The sequence below is a fragment of the Erpetoichthys calabaricus genome, chromosome 14 (assembly GCF_900747795.2).
Source record: "Erpetoichthys calabaricus chromosome 14, fErpCal1.3, whole genome shotgun sequence".
In the NCBI taxonomy this organism is placed as follows: domain Eukaryota; kingdom Metazoa; phylum Chordata; class Cladistia; order Polypteriformes; family Polypteridae; genus Erpetoichthys; species Erpetoichthys calabaricus.
Genome location: NC_041407.2, coordinates 24,967,708 through 24,990,191, shown reverse-complemented (window position 1 = coordinate 24,990,191; position 22,484 = coordinate 24,967,708). Strand labels below are relative to the sequence as shown.

Here is a 22,484-nt window from a genome sequence, read left to right as displayed (position 1 = left end):
CAACCCCCCCTTTTGGGGTCTGTGCGCCTGGCATCACTGGACCACAGTGAAGTTCTGACTGTCAGCTCCGAGTCATGGCGGTATGGGGGTGGGCGACAGCCTGTCCACCCCGTCAGCGTGACCAGCGGTGGTCTGTAAGCCTCAAGACGCGGGCTCACTGCGTAGCAATGAAAGGATAAACGGATTAAACGGAAACGAAGTGGGGGTCTTGATGTGTCTGTGCCTGCAGCCCACCCAGCAGCAGCAGCAGCAGACATGCCCTGACACTCCTCACCAACTCTCTTTTCTGGCTGGCACTCTCAAGAAGGCAGATTAGGACAGAGGGCACCATTAACCTGGCATTCAGACTAATGGGCTGCCTATTGAGAGCTGCTAGTGAGTGGCCTTAACCCCCCCAACCCACTTGCAGGACCCCGCTGCTGGCCTGTAACCTGATAAGAGCCATCTCAAGAACTTGACTCACCACACACATTAATAGAATGGAGCGCTGCGCACACGCACACCCCGCGGCCCCCCACCCCCTGTCGGCAATGAGTCGGCTCATCAACTTTCCTGATGTGCAACAACAGCTGTGAAGGTCTGTCAAAAGGAGCCATTAGCACATGGGACGGGGGATCAGTGAGCAGCAGAAGCAAGTCAAGGAGACACCATGCTGGAAGACAAGAACACCAAAGTCAGGATCGCCTTCTTTGTCATCCTGGTGGGCATTTCGTCCATGTTTGCCGCCGTCGTGACCGACCACTGGGCCGTCCTGAGCCCACGGGTAGAAAAACTCAACACCACATGTGACGCTGCCCACTTTGGGCTCTGGAGGCTCTGCACGAAACGGATCTACATCCAGGAGCCGGACCCCAAAGGAAAAGGCTGCGGGCCCATCAGCCTTCCGGGAGGTAAGGGCTGGGATCGGGAAAGTGCGGGGGGGGGGGGGGGTTTAGGGGGGTCCCCCGAGTTGTTGTGGGAATGTTTGTGCCCGCATATCAGCGTCACACAGCGTGTGTTGTGAAGTGTCGGGATGGGCAGCGCATGACATCGGTGACATGCAACAGACCATAAGCTACATGGCTTCAGCAAAACCACGGCTATGATGCCAAGGTCAGGGGGGCACATGGCACCGGTGACATGTAACGTGTCATAAAGGAGTGTAAGGCACACCCTGCATATGTCATAAAATAAGTGACATGAAATTAGCGTAGGGGGCACACGGCTTTGACAATACTCAGAACTGACTGTCAGGGCGCATGGCATTGGTGACACGTAACATATACGGTATGTCATAAAGCTGATTACATGATATTAGTGTAGGGGGCACACGGCTTTGACCAAAGTGCTACACAGGTCAAAACACATGGCATGTTGTGAACGCTGGGGGCGTATGGCATCGGGGCATGAAACACATCGTACAGTACATGGCATGATCACCGTATGTCATAAAGTAGATGACATAATGTGAGTGTGAAGGACATAGAGCTTCAGCAACGTATGTCAACATAGACGCTAAGATGTGAACGTGGGGGCGCATGGCATTGGCGACATGCAACATAACATAAAGTACATGGCATTATATGAATGTAGTGGGCACTCAGCTTCAGCAACGTAAGTCAACATAGACGGTGTGACATGACTGTCGGGGCACATGGCACGTAACATATATGACACATCAATGTAGGGGGCACACGGCTTTGACGATATGCAACACAGGTCAAAACACATGGCATGATGTGAACGTTGGGGGCGTTTGGCATCAGGGACATGTAACATATATGAATGTAGGAGGCACACGGCTTCAACAATGTATGTCAAAATGTAACGTGTGTCATAAAGTAGATGACATAATGTGAGTGTACGGGACATAGCGCTCGAGCAGCATCTGTCAAAATAGACGGCATGATGTGAATGTGAGGGCGCATGGCATTGGCGACACGCAACATAACATAAAGTACATGGCATGGTGTGAATGTAGGAGGCACAAGGCTTTGAGGATAAGCAATATGTGTCAAAATATACGGCATAATGTGAACGTCAAGGTCACAGGGCACCGGCGACTCCAACATATCTGATTAAGTGTGTGGCGTGATGTGAATGTAGGAGACTGGCACCAGACAGGATAAGGTACATGGAATAATGTCAGGGGCACACGGCTTCAGCAATCTGTGTCAAAGTACATGATGTGATGAGCGTTCAGCGGCCATGTGGCATTCATGGAGTGCAGCGTACGTCATACAGAACATGTAATGATGCGAGTGTAGCGGGCACAAGGCTTTGATGACATAAAGTACATGTAGGGGGTACACAGCTTTGGCAACATAATTCAAAATATATCATATGACGTAAATGGCACTGGTGACATGCAACATAGTGTCACTGTAGGGGCCCGTGGCATCAGCAACATGACATCATTAAGTAAATGGAACTTTGTGAATGTACTGGGCACCTGGCACTGGTAACATGCAATGCATGGCATGACAAGAATGTTAAGGGTCACGTGGCACCACATAGGTCAAGCCTAACATGGGACATGACACGTAGCATGGGGCCTAGCAATGACATCAAAGCAGGTAACAAAATCAAGGTACACCCAGAGCTGCGCTATGTTGGCATCACATGGTGGCCATGACAAGTGACAGGCAGTGCGCACAACTTCATGCCTATTCAGTGCTCACTGCCATACAGCACGATGTGCCACCCAGAGCCAGGTGGTATCGCCATGTGCACTGCTACTTTCAGGAGTTTTCACACGCCACATGCGAGGTGCCATTCTCTTCACACATGAAGAGTGTCTCACTCTCACTCTCTCACTCCCAGCAGCGGGCGGTGCCATTGTCTCCTAACGTCACTGCCAACTCTCCTCTATCTGTGGACACTGAAAGGTCCTGGGATGAAATCAAATGAATTCATGGCAGCTCCAGCTTGAGCCATTCAGCCACGATGAGCGCCGCCAGCCTTTGGCACCACTGGTTAGGACAGTCGCTATCTCTGCCCCATTTGTGTGTCACGTCAAATGTGCCACCACAAATTTCTGAGTGTGACTGATGACAACGTATGCAGGGCACAGAACGGAGCGCCCCACGAGTTCAATGCTCAGCAAAGTTTCTGCAGCATATGCTGGGACATGAGGGTCACATTTCTTCCACAAAAGGACACAGTAGCTGGGCACTTGGGAGCCCGCCATGGATCTAATGAGATGTTGGCACCCCTGATTTTGGCCTTGTAATGGAACGATAGTTTACACAACGCTAAGAATTGCCCCTTTGGGTTTTGCCAGTCAGTTAAAACATTAATCAGCGGATGGGGGACACAACCCTAAACCATTCACGAGGTCGGCCAGTTTATCAAAATACTACACCGAGTGTGCCAGCACAGAAAAGACCTTGCAAAACTGGCCAATCTCTTTGCACTTTGAACAGTCTGCCACAGTAGTGCCACTCCCACAAAACACTAACATGTGCCTTGCCACATGTGCCAGTCCTTCAGAATACTTGAGGGTACCTCATAGGGTGTACCAATCTATCTGAATCCTGCTTATGCCAGCCCCAGAATACATGAGGGCCTACCAGTCTTACACAGTCCTGCCAGTCCCACAGAACACAGGGAAGTGCTTTAAAGAGTGTGCCAGTCTACCATTCAGAATGCCACACTGGACAAGCCAGTCTCGTTAAAGACTGATCGGTCTAAGTATTCATTAAAATCTATCCAGAGTGTGCCAGTCTCTTAGATCACTCTCAGAGAGTGTGCCAGTCCCTTTGAAGACTGGTAAGATCCTCACAAGGGGTGCCAGCCCTTGAATGATCAGTGCCACAAAGGCAATGGCAGTCATACTGAAGTGCCCCATACAGGATGGCAGCCCCCCTGGCAGAATACCCCAAGCTTTGTCAAAGTGGCTTCATGCAGTGGTGTGGTGAGGGCACTCAGTCAACCACCGCTGGCTGTGCTGCCCATGTTGGGGGACCAGAGAGCGCCCCTTCCTCCTGATCTTTGAGGGTCTGCTGGAAACGCACTTTTATGGCAGATAAATTTAGTTGTTGTGGGCGGCCAGCTGTCTGCAATAAAGAAAGTGCGCAAAGGGGGCACACCATAAGTGACAGGCACAGGTGGCGAAGGGCCGGCATAGCAAGGATAGCGGGCAGCTCATAGGCCACAGTGCAGCCCACATTCCTCACATCGGGGGCTTTTCACTCATTTTTCTAAAGCTTTGCATTCAATCCCAGGACCCCCACCCAGCTAATGAATATCTGTCCACATGCACGTCCTCAAGCATTAGACCTCCAGATTTATATGACGGGGCAGGACAGGACACAAAGTAGAAGGACGTGTGACAGCAGGAGCATGAGGGGCCCACGGGGGTGACAGCCAGTTAGGGTTGAGCCGAAAAACCATTAAGGCCACAAGTGGGGGGCAGGAGGGCAGTCCTGAGCTCAGCCACATGTTCAAGAAGGCAGGCTGGGAAGAAGATGCGATGCCCACCTGGTAACCTACTAACCAACACACCGTGGAGAGAGTGTGAGAAAATACACACCTGTATGGAGCAGAAAGACCACCACTGTGGGCACCCACACCCACACACACTTCTATATAGCGCCTTCCTTCAGAACATATTCAGACCCCGTCACCTTTCACACACTCTGTTGACTTCAATGGGTGTTTGGCCAGGAGGCCAGCAGGATGGAAGGACCTGGGGAGGGAGCACCTGGAGGACAACTCAGGGGACAGCGATGTCACCACGGGGACCACCAGCGCAGATTGGGAGTGAGGCTTCCGTGCAGTCCTGTTGGTTCCGGTGGTGGCCTCCAGGAGGAGTTGAGGGGTTTAATTCTGTAATACCAGATGATGTTGGTGAATCACCTGGGACACCCCCAGGACCTGCTAAAGGGGCACCAGCCACTACTGAGGGGGAGTGAGCGTTGGGAGGCAGAAGACCTGAAGAAGAAGAAGAAAAAGAAGAAGAAGGAGAAGAAAAAGAAGAAGGAGAAGGAAAAGAAGGAGAAGAAGAAGAAGAAGGAGAAGAAAAAGAAGAAGAAGGAGAAGAAGAAGAAGAAGGAGAAGAAAAAGAAGAAGAAGGAGAAGAAGAAGAAGGAGAAGAAAAAGAAGAAGAAGGAGAAGAAGAAGAAGGAGAAGGTGAAGAAGGAGAAGGAGGAGAAGTGGACCTTGTGGTGTTTTGAATTACAGTCTGTCAGGCTGGGAGTGAAGTGGAAGTTCAAACGGGGAACAGCGAATGAGACGAGTGAGTGTTGTGCATGTGAAGCTCTGCCCATCTGTCTGCCCGTCTGCCCATTTGTCTGCCCGTCTGTCTGCCCATCTGTCTGTCCATCTGCCCATCTGCCTCTGTCTGCCCATCTGTTTGCCCATCTGCCTGTCTGTCTGCCCATCTGCCTCTGTCTGCCCGTCTGCCTGCCCGTCTGTCTGCCCATCTGCCCGTCTGCCCATCTGTTGGTGGCTGTTGACGCTCGTAGATTTTACTCAACAGCCAAGAATAACAAAGCGGATAATAAAACATTTGGCAAATTTATTAAAAATAAAAAACCTGAAATATCCCCTCGACACAAGTAGTCAGACCCTCTCACTCAGTTCTTAGCTGAAGCCCCCCCTTTAGTAGCAGTTCCATTCAGGGGTCTTCACAGGGTTTGATGCAACAAGCTGTGCACACTTTGGATTTGGGGATCTTCTGTCAGGTTGGAGGCAGACCTTGGGTGGTCTGCTGTCTCCAGAGATGTTTGATTGTTTTTGGGGTCCAAGTCCACTCAAGGACGCTCACAGAAGCCCCTCCTGCCTTGTCTGTGCATTGAGGAGGTCCCTGTGCTTTCCCGCCATTCCTCACTGCCCACCCATTGGACTGCGCAGGTGCCAAGCGGTGCCCAGCTTCCTCCTACAGCTGAGGCCTTACCTTACAGTTTGATTTTCGGTTATTTTGGAATCTCGTTTCTCACAGTCTGAGGGTCCTTTAGGTGCCATAGTTGGCTGTCACCTGACTTCTCTGCCATTATGTTGTTCTTTATGTCACAATTTCTTGTATTTGGAATTTGTTCATTTTCGTGTACCCCTTGGGGTCAGCCATTGTACAGCGAGCACCCCTGGACCAACTGCAGGTTGAGGGTCTCACTCCAGGGTCCAGCACAGTAGGATCTCTTTTAGCAGTGATGGGGATTTGAACCGACAACCTTGTGGATTCCTCAGCCTCAGAGCCCCCCACTCCATAATGTCCTGGTCGGTGGAGTTTTTCTGGGCTCAGCTAAGGGGGCTGTCAGTCACTTCTCCTACTGAGACCCCTCCCATTTACGACTTGTGTCCTGTTCGGGACCCTCCGACACTGCAGGCCGCTCCCTAGCCCTCAGCTGCTCACCTGTGGGACCCCCCCAGAGCCAGGTGGGTGTCTGTCCTAATCAGTCCAGTCAACTGACTTGACCCCAGGGGGGACCCCAAATATCTCGATGATCATCAGAGACAAGGGGGGCACACCGGAGGGTCTTAGCGACTGCGTCGACTTGCGATTTCCGTTTTTTAATTTGTAATAAAAGTGCACAAATGTCTACAGTCCGAGATTTGCTTTAACGTCCTGGGGGGCTACCAAGTGAAGTGAAAGGATTTTTAGCACAAGGCGGCAACCTAACAGAATGTGAAAAAGTAGTGGGGGGGTCTGAATACTTTGTGAAGGCGCTACATGCAGACACGCAGGCCAGTCACATCTAGACGGCGGCCCCCCTCACACACACGCACTTCCTACCCCCCACTGCGATTCTTGACACCTGACCCCCTGGATTGCTAATGGACCTTGGCAGTGCCAGCTGCCTGTTCTCCTGTTACCCCCCTGAGTGACTACTGCCTGTCATCTGCTTGGGAGGGTCCCACAAGGATGGGTGGAATGTGCACAAGCATGATGGCGGCTCTGACCTCCGGGGGGCCGGGGTGTCTGCAGCTGTCTTTTTACTGCTAGAAAGAGATAAACAAATAAAATCCAAGGAGCACTCCAAAAAAAGACCCTCAGAATGGCTAGGCATGGCGAGACCCCCCCATTAAGGGGACTGCCGTGAAGGCCATCTGGTTAAAAGTGAACTGCAGCTGTCCAAGCGGCTGACTTGCTTAAGGTTTTTCAAGGGGCCAAGTTGGTCGGGTGGGCCGCAGAGAGGCTGACCAGTGGTGATGCCAACTACTGGCAGGCTTGCTGAAGGTCCAGATAATGCTGACTGCTGTTTGGGGGGCTCTTAGCCGTTAGCAGGTCACAGGCCCCCTGGCAAAAAAGAGGCTGAAGTGTACTGCCTGCCCAACATGTGCCTCTAATGCCCCCGTCAGAGCCCACTGTGCACCCCATAATGAACATCTGGTTGCTGGACCCCCTGGACTCACAGGCCCTCGGGGTGCCAAGCTTCTCCATCCATAAGGACGCAGACTGGCATCAAAGGCTTCGACGCACTTCCATGTGCTGCTGAGTTGATGAAAAAGAGAAAGTGGGTCATGGGGGGGGGGCTCTGCTGATCTGCCGCCACATCCTGCCTTGCTGCCCGCTCTCCAGTCCTTGGGGGCAAAAGGGGAAGTGGAGACGTTGACTTGACCTCTGACTCCAGGGCCACAGTCCTTGGCGCTCCCAGCCACCTGAGGGTCACAGGGAAGTGACGAGGAGCTCCTAAAGAAAAAGAAGCCACGGGGGTCCGGAGATTGGCGTCACCCCGTCAGGATTACGGTATTTGTAATTTCTTCTCATGCCAAGCGCAGCCACTGTGCTGTGATCTTCGAGAAATAATAAGGATTGGCACACTGCCATCTCCCCGTCCAATCAACATTCAGAATTGAGGGGGCAGATAATAAAGTCAAGTAAACATAAGGGTGGCAAACGCTGAAGACCACCAATTACCCCGCTAAACTGAAGAATTACAGCCAAACATTCAAGAAACTGCCGGTCCAGACACAGCAGGAAAGACATGGAGCCTTGGTGAGCCCCCCTGCGAGAACACCTCAGTACCCAGCACCCTCTGACATGGGCACCAGCAGAAGACGAGGTGGAAAAACAAATGACACTCGATTACCCGGGACCACCACGTGTGCGACCAGAGCCTGAGGGGGAACAGCGCACAGTCAGAGCTCCTTGAGGGTCCGACTTGTTCATGGAGCCCAGAGTTACAAACACCAGATTAGAGAGGGGGCTTCCCTCTGGGAGGATTAAGTGTCCAGATTACTAACATTAGATTAGCGATTGGTGGGGTGGACGAGGGGGGCGGTGGTCCCTCTGGGAGTGTCCAGGAAAACGCGACGCCATCTTACATTGAAAAAAAGTTCACAGTGGCAAAAATAAAACCTCTCTGAAGAATGGAGGTTGGGAAACACCCAAGATGGCACGGACCCAACTGCCAGGTCTGATTCATGAACACATTCTGTGCCCACGTAACTGCACCTGTGCTACCACCTGCCAAGTTTAGCAGTGCCAAGCGCCCATCTAAAAAAAACAAAGTGCACCGCTCAGCAGAATATAAAAGGCACTATATGATAGATAGATAGATAGATAGATAGATAGATAGATAGATAGATAGATAGATATGAAAGGCACTATATAACAGATAGATAGATAGATAGATGGATAGATAGATAGATAGATATGAAAGGCACTATATAACAGATAGATAGATAGATAGATAGATAGATAGATAGATAGATAGATAGATAGATAGATAGATATGAAAGGCACTATATAACAGATAGATAGATAGATAGATAGATAGATAGATAGATAGATAGATATGAAAGGCACTATATAACAGATAGATAGATAGATAGATAGATAGATAGATAGATAGATAGATAGATAGATATGAAAGGCACTATATAACAGATAGATAGATAGATAGATAGATAGATAGATAGATATGAAAGGCACTATATAACAGATAGATAGATAGATAGATAGATAGATAGATATGAAAGGCACTATATAACAGATAGATAGATAGATAGATAGATAGATAGATAGATAGATAGATAGATAGATAGATAGATATGAAAGGCACTATATAACAGATGGCAGCACGGTGGCGCAGTGGGTAGCGCTGCTGCCTCGCAGTTGGGAGACCTGGGGACCTGGGTTCGATTCCCGGGTCCTCCCTGCGTGGAGTTTGCATGTTCTCCCCGTGTCTGCGTGGGTTTCCTCCGGGCGCTCTGGTTTTCTCCCACAGTCCAAAGACATGCAGGTTAGGTGGATTGGTGATTCTAAATTGGCCCTAGTGTGTGCTTGGTGTGTGGGTGTGTTTGTGTGTGTCCTGCGGTGAGTTGGCACCCTGCCCAGGATTGGTTCCTGCCTTGTGCCCTGTGTTGGCTGGGATTGGCTCCAGCAGACCCCCGTGACCCTGTGTTCGGATTCAGCGGGTTGGAAAATGGATGGATGGATATATAACAGATAGATAGATAGATAGATAGATATGAAAGGCACTATATAACAGATAGGTATGAAAGGTTGATGGTTGCTATGCTCTTGTCAGGTGACTCGTGATGTCACTCAGTTGGTTTCGTTCACCTTATGGTATCCAAGCTCAGATTCGTCTTAATGGTCTCCACCTGCTTTGTTTGTTTATTGTTTGACTCTTTTGTCTTTTGTTTTCTCTCCATGACCATTTCATATCTTGTTTTTGCCCGGTCCCGTGTACCCGTCTGTCCTTCAGTCTTTCGCTCTGACTGTTTGTGTTACGTCCCGACTTGAGTTTATTAGATTGCTGCTCTCTCAGTTACGACTTTAGTTTGCTTTCCTGACTTTGCTTAATCTCCTGATTTGAGACATCCGCTACCACCCTGCGCAGTCAGTACATCGCCCAACTGAAACTCACCAACGCCCACCTAACTGCAATGCCCACCTGTCCAACACCCACCCAAATGCAGTGCCCACCTAACTGCAGTGCCCACCTCACCAACGCCCACCTAACTGCAATGCCCACCTCATCAATGCCCACCTAATTGCAGTCAGTGCCCACCTGTCCAACACCCACCTAACTGCAGTGCTCACCTCTCCACCGCTCACCTAACTACAGTGCCCACCTCACCAATGCCCACCTAATTGCAGTCAGTGCCCACCTGTCCAACACCCACCTAACTGCAGTGCTCACCTCTCCAACGCTCACCTAACTACAGTGCCCACCTGTTCAACACCCACCTAACTGCAGTGAACACCTCACCAACCTGCAGTGCCCACCTCTCCAGTATTCCAAGTAAAGACTGAGCCCTACAAAGCACACCAAGTGCCCCCCCCACCCCACCCCACCCTGGCCAGATTGGGCGCTGTCCTTATAAGAAAGTGTTTGCTGTGTTGATGCCGGTACCCGACCCGGACTGGTCACTTTCCTTAGGCTGGCAATGCCAGTGAGGCTGAGCGCACAATTATAGGGCACAGCTCCACCGAGAGGAGATGGCAGGCTGCTACCCAGGGACGCCTCGCTCCATTTTCGTAGGCTTTCGATTAAATTATCAAGGACGCCTGGTGTATGTAGGCCACCGTTTTAACAGGCTCAGTGCTGGCCGCTTTTATTTCTGACCTGTTACTGGACTGAGACCTGAAGTGCTGGAGGGTGCATTGGGGGATTTCACCCAGGTGGGGTGTAGCTATCAGACGCTGCCATCTAACCAAGCGAGGCTCATCTTGTTCTCTTCATTCTCCATGCAGAACACAACTGCTCCTACTTCAAGCATTTCACCTCCGGAGAAGACGCAAAGCTGTTTGAAGTCAAAACCCAGAAAGGTAAGTCTGGTGGGAGGTCTGGTGGGAGAGGACGATGTCTTCTGTTTAGCCAGTCATTCAATGTTACAGCGGCCAACACCCCCTTAAAGGTTTCCTGCTCTCTCTTCTTTCCCCCAATTCCCCATCAGTTGACTGCCCCTCATTTTTATGTTGCCCACTCTGTCCCCGTTAGTCTGCACTTCTGAGAGTATTCAGGCATCCTGCACCTTCCCTTTTCAGCGTTGATGTCTGACCGACTCCTTCTTCTCCTTGGTGCCATCTTAGCCCACTACTCACTCCCCTGGACCCTCACGCCTTTCACCTTTCTATCTACTCGTCACTGGGCCTCTCCCTTTATGCTTTTTACCTGTCAGCCATCCGCTCCCCTGGTTTGCTCTTCACCGCCCCATTTCCTTTCATCTCAACTCATTGACCCCCCCACCTCGTATCTCTCCATGCCACCCTGCCTCTTTATGCCACCACACTCACCTTACCAAATTGCCCTTACTCCCTCTTTCCGTGTGCCTTTATGCCCGTTGATGCCCCAATTCCCTATTCATCTCCCTTTTTGATGGACCCCCCCTCACCATCCCGCTACTTCCTCACTTCACCTCTTTGTCCTTCCCCTCTCTCCTTATTTTCAGCCTGTGCCTCCATTTGTTTTTGGTCGTTGAATCCTGCTGAACCCCTCAGCCATCCCTACTCCCCCTCACCCCTACTGTTCCATCTTCACACCTGACATTCATGTCAAACGTTGTGAGGGCTAAAGAGGGCACCTGTGAACCCCCAGTTGGCATTTTGACTGGCACGAAGCTGAAGAGGATTTGCTTCACCTGTTAACCCTCCCTGCCCACATTCTGGTCTCTTCCATCCTCCAGCCATTTCACCAGCCCCACTATTGCTCTGCCCGTGACCATCACCTTGGTAAATGAAACAGATGGACAGAAAAATAAAGAAAGGCCCAATAGAGAAAGTTCTGCACCCTCCTACGTCCCATCTTACCCCATCTGCTTTTGGGCGTGCAGCTCCCCAAACCCGGACACTGCCAGGCACAGAGGCACAAGTCCGTTTATTTCTCGTGTTTCCCTCATTGCCCACCTCAATCCAGACAAGCACAAAGCACACAATGCTCAGTCTCAACGGAGTGAGGTGGTCCCTTTGATAGGACACCCAGAAGTGCTGCAAGCCAGAGCTCAGGAACTGTCAAGGCGCCCCCTAAGCTCCAAACCCTCCAAACCTGTGGCCCCCTCTCATGTAGGTATTGCCCTGAAAATGCCCTCTGCCCCGGGCCTTCCATTACCAGCCACAAGCTGCTCGTCCTGATATGTTTGCCATCAGGTGAAGGCCCGTGCCATGAAATGAGATTTGATCTTCACTTAAAGAGGGTCTTTAGTCAAAGGCGATACAATGTATCAAACTTCACAACACATTTACATGTTGTAGTCCATCGTATACTTTAAATAAACCAAAAGAAAGCCCACTCCTGGAATCAAGTGGACCAAATTGGGAGCACATCATCCCAGAGGATCTCGTCTGACCCAATGCTCTTATTTGAAACTCAGACGTTTTGTTTGTCATTATCCCCACGTCCAGATCGAAGGAACTTTCTGAGTCCTTCAGAAAGAAGGTTAGAGACCCCCATAAAAAGATCTCCAAACATTCAGAAACAATCCATTCCACTGACTGGAAGATTATCCACAAATGGAGAAGATTTCAGACAACTGACAACTTGTCCAAGCCAGGCCACCTCAGCAAGTTCAGGAAGGGACACTGAAGACACCTCTCTAATGAACCCCAACATATCATTGCAGGACCGAACCTGTTGATGCCAACCACTAAAAAGATGCAGGAGGTGTGCTGGGAGGAAACGCTTTGCTGGAAAGAACGTCAGGCTTTGGATGAGACGAGGCAGAGACAGAGTTAATAAGCCACAGTTCCAAAAAGACGTGTCTGGAGAAAACCAAAGACAACCTTTGAGCAGAAGAACCTGACAGCAACTGTAAAGAGTGGTGGTGGTAGTGGAACTGCTCTGGTTTGGGCCTTCATTATACTAGTGGGTACTCGAGGATAACATGAGACCATCTGCTCGACCGAAAGTGGTCGTTGCAAGATGAAAATGACCCCAAAAACATACCACTAAACCCCCCAAGAAATGTCTGAAAAGGAAGAAATGGAAAGATCTGCATCCATTATTCCAAACTGCTTTCTCCATTACAGTTTGCAGTGGGGCAGCAGCAACCCTAAAATATCCATCCATCCATCCATCATCCAACCCGCTATATCCTAACACAGGGTCACGGGGGTCTGCTGGAGCCAATCCCAGCCAACACAGGGCGCAAGACAGGAACAAACCCCGGGCAGGGCGCCAGCCCACCGTAGGGCACACACACACACACACCCACACACCAAGCACACAGTAGGGCCAATTTAGGATCACCAACACACCTAACCTGCATGTCTTTGGACTGTGGGAGGAAACCGGAGCACCAGGAGGAAACCCACGCAGACACGGGGAGAACATGCAAAGTCTGCACAAGGAGGGCCCAGGAAGTGAACCCGGGTCTCCTAACTGCAAGGTAGCAGCGCTACCCACTGCGCCACCGTGCCAACCCATCTTAAAATATATGGCTCAAAAAAATGAAAGGACCACTTTTGAATGAGTGTATAGCATCAAGTCACTGAAACTTGTGGGCTATTGATTTGCTCAGTTAAGTAGCCGAGGGGCTTGTTAATCAGTTTTAGCTGCTTTGGTGCACTAGAGGGGCAACAATGAGAAGACCACCAAAAACAGGAATGAATGGTTTAACAGCTGGAGGCCACTGACATTTTTCCCTCCTCATCTGTTTTTTCACTAGTTTTGCATTTGGCTACGGTCAGTGTCACTACTGGTAGCATGAGGCCATACCTGGACCCTACAGAGCTGGCACAGATAGTCCAACTTCTCCAGGATGGCACATCAATACGTGTCATTGCCAGAAGGTTTGCTGTTTCTCCCAGCACAGTCTCAAGGGCATGGAGGAGATTCCAGGAGACAGGCAGTTACTCTAGGAGAGCTGGACAGGGCCCCTTGTAGAAGGTCCTTAAGCCATCAGCCGGACTGGTATCGGTATCTGCTCCTTTGGGCAAGGAGGGACAGGATGAGCACTGCCAGAGCCTACAAAATGATCTCCAGCAGACCACTGGTGTGAATGTCTCTGACCAAACAATCAGACACAGACTTCAAGAGGGTGGTCTGAGGGCCCGATAGTCCCTCAAGTGGGCCCTGTGTGCACTGCCTGACACCGTGGAGCGCAATTGGCATTTGCCATAGAATACTAGAATTGGCAGGTCCACCAGTGGTGCCCTGTGCTTTTCACAGAAGAGAGCAGGTTCACCCTGAGCACATATGACAGACGTGAAAGGGTCTGGAGAAGCCATGGAGAATGTTATGCTGCCTGTATCATCGTTCAGCATGACCGGTTTCGTGGTGGGTCAGTGATGGTGTGGGGGGGCATATCCATGGAGGGACACACAGACCTCTACAGGCTAGACAACAGCACCTTGACTGCCATTAGGTATTGGGATGAAATCCTTGGACCTTGGACTGTGCGCATGACAATGCCCGGCCTCATGTGGTGAGAGTATGCAGGCAGTTCCTGGGGGATGAAGGAATTGATAAAATTGACTGGCCCCCACATTCACTCCCCTGACCTCAATCCAATAGAACACCACTGGGTGGGACATTATGTTTCGGTCCATCCGACACCACCAAGTTGCACCTCAGACTGTCCAGGAGCTCAGTGATGCCCAGGTCCAGAAAAGTGTTCCTTTAATTTTTTTGAGAGTGTATTGAGATCACAGCAAGACGTGTCCCATGATGCTCTTGGTTGCTCTCATCTGAACAGCTTTAAGTGCTGCTATGTTTTTCTTCTAGAATGGTGACCAGAAATGCACACAGTACTCCAGCTGTGGTCTCAATAGTGCTTTACATAGTCTGAGCATAACACAACAACAGACCCAGCGGATTCTGGGAGTGAAGCAAGGAGGGAAAGGGCGTCTGGAAGTGGAGTGACTGGAACGTCCGAGGCAGTTAGTAACCATTTTATCAGAAGAGGACGAGAAGCTCAAGGCTACAATCTTGAAGAGAGTGGTGGATATTTGGGAAGACGTAAACCTTTAAATACTGAGTGGAGTTTAGATAGACACAAGTCCTGGGGTCTGGTCAGAAGAGGTGCAGACTTAAAAGGATGAAAATGAGTCTGGCATTTACTTTCACTTGTGGGGGAATACATTATTGAAAACGTACACATCGATTTTGGGGATTTTCTGCCCAAGGAATTTATTTTTAACAATTGTTTTTTTCTCCTAGAAGTGTTCTGAAAAATTTGTAATTTTTACTTTCTCGTATAGGGTAAATATTGTAATCATCCAAAAATTCGATATCAAAATTTTGATGAATCTTGACATTTTAGACCTCCCCGACTTTCTCGTTTACGAATTATAGGGACAGTATTGTAATCGTCCAAAAATTCCATATCGAGATTTTGATGAATCTCGACGTTTTAGACCTCCTTGAGTCTGAAAATACCATGTTTGGAATTAAGTCTGTGTGTGTCTGTCTGTGTGCAATCACGATAACTTGAGTACGCTTTCACTTAGGTCAACCAAATTTTGCACACAAGTATTAGGTACAAAATGTACATTTCTATCAACTTTTGAGCTATTTCCACTAACCAAAGTGGTACTTTACCTTTTATTCATGCAGCTGCAGAGTCCGATTTATTAAACTCTACTTTTATAAAAATAAATTGATTTGTTGGCACCCTGCCCGGGATTGGTTCCCTGCCTTGTGCCCTGTGTTGGCTGGGATTGGCTCCAGCAGACCCCCGTGACCCTGTGTTCGGATTCAGCGGGTTGGATAATGGATGGATGGATGGATGATTTGTTGTTGATGGTTCTTTAATGTAAATAATATAAAAATATAATCCTTGTCTTGCAGTTTACTCCTCAAATATCTCGAATACTCAGATATGGGGATGGAAAGTCTAGGGGGAGACCATTACCGAATTTTTACCAATTAAATCACACCACCATTTTTTGCACGGTAGCGCTGATGTTACCATGATGACGCTACCCAGAAGGAAACGAGAGTGCGCGGAATGCAACATCACCAGAACAACCATCTAAAGGTCAGCATGCACATACCTCAAGTATCCGAGATTAGGATACATTTTGTGCGGGTTAGTGATTCCTTAGTATTTCGTTTCTTTTTGCTTCCGCAAAAAAGATTTTTCTGGCTCAAAAACTTTGATTCTTGGGTCATGTTTTGTGTTTGACGACAGAGTTTCTGGTTAACGAAATTGGCTCAACTTTTGACTACATCCATCTCCTGATCTCAAACACAAGTCAGATGAGATTTTAGGATTGGGGGGGGGGGGGGGGAGGGGATGGGCTAGAAATGAGAAGTTGGAAGTCATAGAATGTTGTACATTCAAGAGCAGTGGGAAGCATTTAAGGACAAGGAAGGGCTGGGATGTACAGTGACTTGATGGATTCTTGATTCCAGAGAGAAGTTGAGGAAAACGATCCAACAGGAAGCAGCGGACTCTAGAAATGACAGTGGAGTCTACAGAAAAACATCAAACTGAAAGTGAAAGATGAAGCATTAGAAATGGTGAAAAATCAAGAGAGAGATGGTCCTGATATCTTACAGGAAGTGGTTGATGATTAAGATGAGGGAGACGGGTTCAGAAAAGGGGTAGGAATGGGATCTAACGGAAAAGCCTGAACTTTTTAAAATGGGGGATGACTCTAAATACAGATGGGGAATCTAGCCACCATCTTTGGAAGATAGAGGGTTGAAGATAAATAGGAGGAAGACAATATATGAGGGTGAATGATGATCGGGATTCAGATGTTAGCCTGCAGGGAGAGGAGAAGTTTAAATATCTAGGATCATTTGTAGCCCAAGATGAAAAACAAGATGCAGAGATGATCCATAGAGTGTGATGTGGATCGAACAATTTGAAGAAGGTATCAGGAGTGTTGTGTGAGTGAAGAATTAGGGTGAAGGATGAAGGTGAGGTTTTTAAGACTGGTAAGACCAGCGATAATGTGTGGAGACAAGACATGGGCAGTAAAGAGAGTGCTGGAGAAGAAGTTAAGATGGGGCAGAAATGAGAATGTTGAGATGGATGTGTGGAGTTACAATGAAGGACAGAACAAGAAATGAGACCATCAGGTACAACAAAAAGTGGGAGAGAAGTCTAAGAAAGTACAGGAGAGGAGAGTAGGGTGAAGTCATACGGACACGTGGTGAAGAAAGACAAGGTGTGTGTGTGGGCAAGAGAGTGATGGGAATGGGAGTGGGGGAGTGAGGGAGACCAAAGTGGATTTGGACAGATAAAATAAAAGAAGACCTGAAGGAAAAGGGTCTGACTGGGGAGGAGGTACAGGGCCAACCTGTTTGGAGAAGACTGATCAAGAACATTGACCCCATACAGAAGTAGGAAAAGATGAAGAAGAATATTCTAAACACAGATGGGGATGGGATGTTACAGGAACCAGTGGATCTTTAAGTACAGGGCAAAGGTTGGGAGGAAAGAGAATTAGGTTGAAAAGTATAAAGAGTTTGCAGACACTCGAGAAGAGAGCGGGCACAATTCTGGTATCGTTGTCAAAGCCATTGAAGGGTTTAGGCTTCAGGTTTATAAAACAACAGAGTTGATAAAGAAGAGGAGTTAGACAAGAGATAAGATCAGCAGGGTGGAGGAGTATGAGCAGAAGAACTGGAGGGAGATTCACCTTACAGGACAAGCGATCAGTAGTCTAGAGAATCTGACAGAGGCATTTACTGGAGGTCGATTAAAGGCTCTGCAACGGGAGGTTTTGTGGGGTACAGGATTCAAGAAAGACTTTAGGATTTCCACTGGTTTCCTAAATAACTGTATAACCATGAAAACCCACCCACGTCACTAGAAACCAGCCCTAATGCACTATTCACTGTTTTCCTTCTCTCCTTAGAATACAGCATATCAGCCGCAGCAATTGCCATCATTGGCGTAGGATTTATGATCCTAGGAACAATCAGCATTCTAATCTCCTTCCGTAAAGGCATGGACTACCTCCTGAAACCAGCTGGCATGTTCTTTACGTTTGCAGGTAGGTGGTACACGGCTTAAGAATTTCAGCCATACCTTTGTCAAATCCCCATGTGGCCGACTGCCTTTCGAGGGCAGACCACCGGCCCTGGACACCATTGCCGAGACATTTTTTGTTGTTGTTGTTGTTGTTCTGTCCTCACAGGCCTCTGCATAATCATTTCTGTGGAGGTGATGCGCCAGTCAGTGAAGAGGATGATCGACAGCGAGGAGACCACATGGATCGAGTACTATTACTCATGGTCCTTCGCATGCGCCTGTGCTGCCTTCGTCCTGCTCTTCCTTAGTGGAATCGCTGTATTGCTCATCTCTATGCCCCAGATGCCCCGAAACCCCTGGGAGACATGTATGGATGCAGAACCAGAAACCCAGGAGTAGTAACAGGATGGGGGGAGGGGAGTGACCTTCAGTAAGAAAGAGCACAGATGTCCAGTGCTTCTACAAGGCTACAGCTCCCATATCATCAATAGACTCTTTTGTTGTTTTTGAATGATGTGTTTCACATGGAAAAAAGTTCTTCTGTCCAAATAAGGGTCAGTGTGGACAGGAGGCCAATGTACACGGCTCCGAAGTGAAACGTTCCCCTGCTCTGAAGCTTGAAAGCCTCCACATCTTCCCTTCTCCATTCAGTGACTTGCATCACACGCACACACAGGCAAACAAACAGGCACAAAGCTCAGCAGGACTCTGGGGTGCCGCCAGGATTCAGCACACTGTCTCTCCAGTTTGGATGTTGGGCTCTTTTCTTTTATAATATATATATATAAAAAAAAAAAAAAACCTTTCAAAGTCTGCAGCTGCCCAAGCTGGCACATTGGCATACAGACACTGGAGCTTACTTCCCTTTTTTTTTTTTTTTAAATTTTATTGCAAACAAGCAGCCATGATTTATTTTCCTCTCTGTAACTGAAAATCCAAGAAGCCATTCTCTGTCCGGAGCAGGAAGCGCCTTTTCTTTTCATTCTACCCTTGAAAGCTAAGATACGTAGCGGGCAAGGGGTGGGGGGTTTTATTGGATGTGGCGGTCATTGTGCCATCACAGGATTAGAAATCAGCAGTGGCACCTGGGGACGGTCTGTGTTTTTATTAAGAATGTAAGAAATGTGTAGTGTGGCATGGGACCGGGAGAGCCCTAGTGCATGTCTGGTTTGAAATGCTCTGCAGTCCTGGACAGTACAAGTGGCTGTGATCAGAAACTTTGTTGTATTTCAATCTAAATAAAAGTAAATGAAAGAGGAGACTCAGGACTGGCCTGAATGTCAAGACATGAAATTATGACAAAAGGGATGGGTGGGCAGGGAATATGGGACGTGCCCTTAAAATGGCAGTTTTCACACTTCAGTCTTTACTTGGCAAAACATTTTGCTTTAGTAACATACTTATGGGCACAGTGTTATAATTTAACTTACTTATGGTCAAACGTCAATAAGTGATGGGTCAACAGTAAAGAAACAAGGAAATCCCATAAAGGATGGGGGGCACAAATGACAACATGTAAAACAAGAAGCAACATAAAGTGTTTCTTGCTTCTGCATGCAGCCAGTGGGGCTTCCTTAATCTGAACTCACAAGCAGATTGGACTGCATTTTGAAAGAAGAGAAAGTCAATGGGAGATATAAAAATGAGATCATACCGACTTTCCTGACATATATTCTGAATCCTTCTGCTTCTTCATGTGATTTTCCCCACAGAGGACAACACATTTACACCCCCGGCTTAACCGCTAATATCAGGCCTCTGTAGAAATGCCATCCAAGGGCTTGGAACTCAAATGGCAGCTTTTCTCCAGCAGGATGAGCCCAGGTGGTCTGGGGAGGGGGTAGGGGTTGCAGTAACACGTGGAAACTAATGAAGACACAGACAGACAAATGAATGTTACTGGTGGAAACGGGTCAGAGACACTGCAGCTCAACAAAAACATAGCTACACCTTACTGCTTGCTACTGGATTAGAACAAAGAAAGTTTTCTGTCATTACAGTGACCACAGCCTGAACCACTTCTCATTTAATCAGTGTGTGTTATGCACCCCGGTTGGCTCAGGGGTTCTTTTCATGGAGTGTATTTATTTACTCAAACTGCAGTGTCCATAAAAAGCATTCGAACCTTTAGACGTTTTCACATTTTGAATCCTAGTGGATCTAATGTAGCTCTTTTGGCACTGATCAACAGAAGACCTCTTTTAATGTCAATGTTAAAAATTCACAGGGTGTTGTGAGTGAACAGCCTTTTTAAAGTCCAGACACAAATTCTCAAATGGATTGAGATCAGGACTCTTACTCGGCCACTCTACATTAACATTGTTGTCTTTAAGCCATTCCTGTGTACCTTTGGTGTTATGATTGCTGGAGAACAAATCATCTCCTAAGCCACAGGTTTGCTGCATTCATTTCCCCCTGTACCCTCACAGCCTGATGCTGCCCTCACCATGCTTGATGGCGGGGATGGTCCATTTTTTAATGTGCAGTGTGTAATATGACATTTAAGGCAGTTTGCCAAAAATCTCATCACAAAAGAGAACTTTCTTCCAGTTGACTTCAGAGTCTCCTATGTAACATCTGGCAAACTCTAGCTAATATAACTTTTATTTAATTATTTTTTTTTAAACACTGGCTTTCTATTTGCCACTCTCCCATGACTGGTGAAGCACTTGAGCAAGTTATTGTCTGCACAGTCTCTCCATTCTCAGACTCTGTAGCTTGTAGCTCATGCAGAGTTCTTAAGTCTCTTGGTGGCCTCCCTCACTAGTATCTTCTTGTACGATCACTCCATTTTTGTGGACAGCCTGTGGCTAAGCACATTTACAGCTCTGATATACTCTTATAATTTCTTAATGATTGATTTCACTGGACTCCAAAGGACATTCAGTGACTTGTCCTACATCTTCTGACTTGTGATTTTTTTGTCTTTATTGTGTATGTTAGGCCAGGGGTAGGCAATGTCGGTCCTGGAGTGCCACAGTATGTGCAGGTTTTTGTTCCAACCCAGTTCCTTAACGAGAACTCAATTATTGCTGATGAAGCACATATTGCTTAAGTGACATTTTAATGCTTCATTTTAGTGGTCTCGCTTGTTAAGGTTCTCCAACCTTAATTGCTTATTTCAATCTTAAACTGCTGCATTCAGTGTTTTAATTAGATAGATAGATAGATAGATAGATAGATAGATAGATAGATAGATAGATAGATAGATAGATAGATAGATAGATACTTTATTAATCCGCTCCTTATTAGCAATAAGATGTAAAAGACAAAGCAGCCAGCAGTTCTCCAGCTAGCTTTTTTCCAATTACATCTGTGTGTGTTCATCATGCACGGTTTGATTTAATAAAACACTTAACAGAAAAATGTGACAGACTGAAAATGATCTGTTTTAGGCTTCAAATCATTTGGATGATATCCTTGGAAAGGAAAAAAATCTACGATATAAAAGCCTTACATTGCACAGACTAACAAGCCATAAAATTAAATAAGGTCTGAGATTGGCAATGATTGGTTTCTAATTAAGCAATTGGGTTGAATGAAAACCTGTAGCCACTGCGGCTCACCAGGACCGACATTGCCTACCCCTGTTTTACATCTTATTGCTAATAAGGAGCAATTAAAACACTGAATGCAGCAGTTTAAGATTGAAATAAGCAATTAAGGTTGGAGAACCTTAACAAGCGAGACCACTAAAATGAAGCATCAAAATGTCACTTAAGCAATATGTGCTTCATCAGCAATAATTGAGTTCTCGTTAAGGAACTGGGTTGGAACAAAAACCTGCACATACTGTGGCACTCCAGGACCGACGTTGCCTACCCCTGTGTTAGGCCACCATACTGACTCACCAGAAGCTGGACCTTCCAGATAAGGTGCCTTTATAATAAATGGACACAAAAGACTGAACTAATTCTGTCACTTCTAAAACCAACTGGCTGCACCACGGAGAACTTCCTGTAGGTGTGTGTCATATGATATAGGTGAATATTTATGAGATCAATTATTTTGTGTTTTATATTTGTAATTAACATAGAGCACTTTGCAGAGATCTCTTTACACTTTGATATTAAAGACTATCTGTTGATCAGTGTCAAAAGATCAAATTAAATCCACTATGATTCAACGTTGAACAACAATAAAATGTGAAAATTACCATGGGGTGAATATTTTTATAGGCACTCTATGCTTCCATTTAGAAGTAAAGGTGTTTTCTTTAGCACTTTAGGCTTAGTACTGACCAACTCATTTTCCCCAAAGATGCCAAAGTTTGATGAGATTTCCACATTTTTATATATATATATATATATATATATATATATATATAAAGAGTTCGGCCATAAGCACTGCAGTGCCAACGAAAAATGGGGTTGGAGGGGACGCCTAAAGAACATCTGAAGTGTTTTTTTTTTAGTGCTTGCTATTAAACAAAAACAGCAGAAAACTACACAGAACATGCAAAAACAAGGTATACAGTTCATCATAATATTTAATTTATATTAAATAATTCTGACTTGCTTGTAATAAAGTTAAGGTTTTCTAAATGATTTTTATAAAGTTTTGATGAATATACAAATAACAGATATGTGCTAGATTTGTTGTTGGGCAGAAGAAAGGCAAAGCACATGCAACACAATATTTTTAAAGTAATGTGGCTAATAATTAAGCAAGTGCTAATTTGTGTA

General features: G+C 47.2%; 1 protein-coding gene across 1 annotated transcript; it reads left to right on the top strand.

Moving 5' to 3' along the window:
* Positions 1 to 582: 582 nt before the first annotated feature.
* Positions 583 to 18,578, top strand: cacng1b (calcium channel, voltage-dependent, gamma subunit 1b). Its single transcript, XM_028819572.2, has 4 exons — positions 583 to 890; positions 10,628 to 10,702; positions 17,684 to 17,821; positions 17,966 to 18,578. Exons 1-4 carry the CDS (start codon positions 650 to 652, stop codon positions 18,196 to 18,198), a joined length of 687 nt encoding a protein of 228 aa, XP_028675405.1. The 5' UTR covers positions 583 to 649; the 3' UTR covers positions 18,199 to 18,578.
* The last annotated feature ends 3,906 nt before the right edge of the window (positions 18,579 to 22,484 follow it).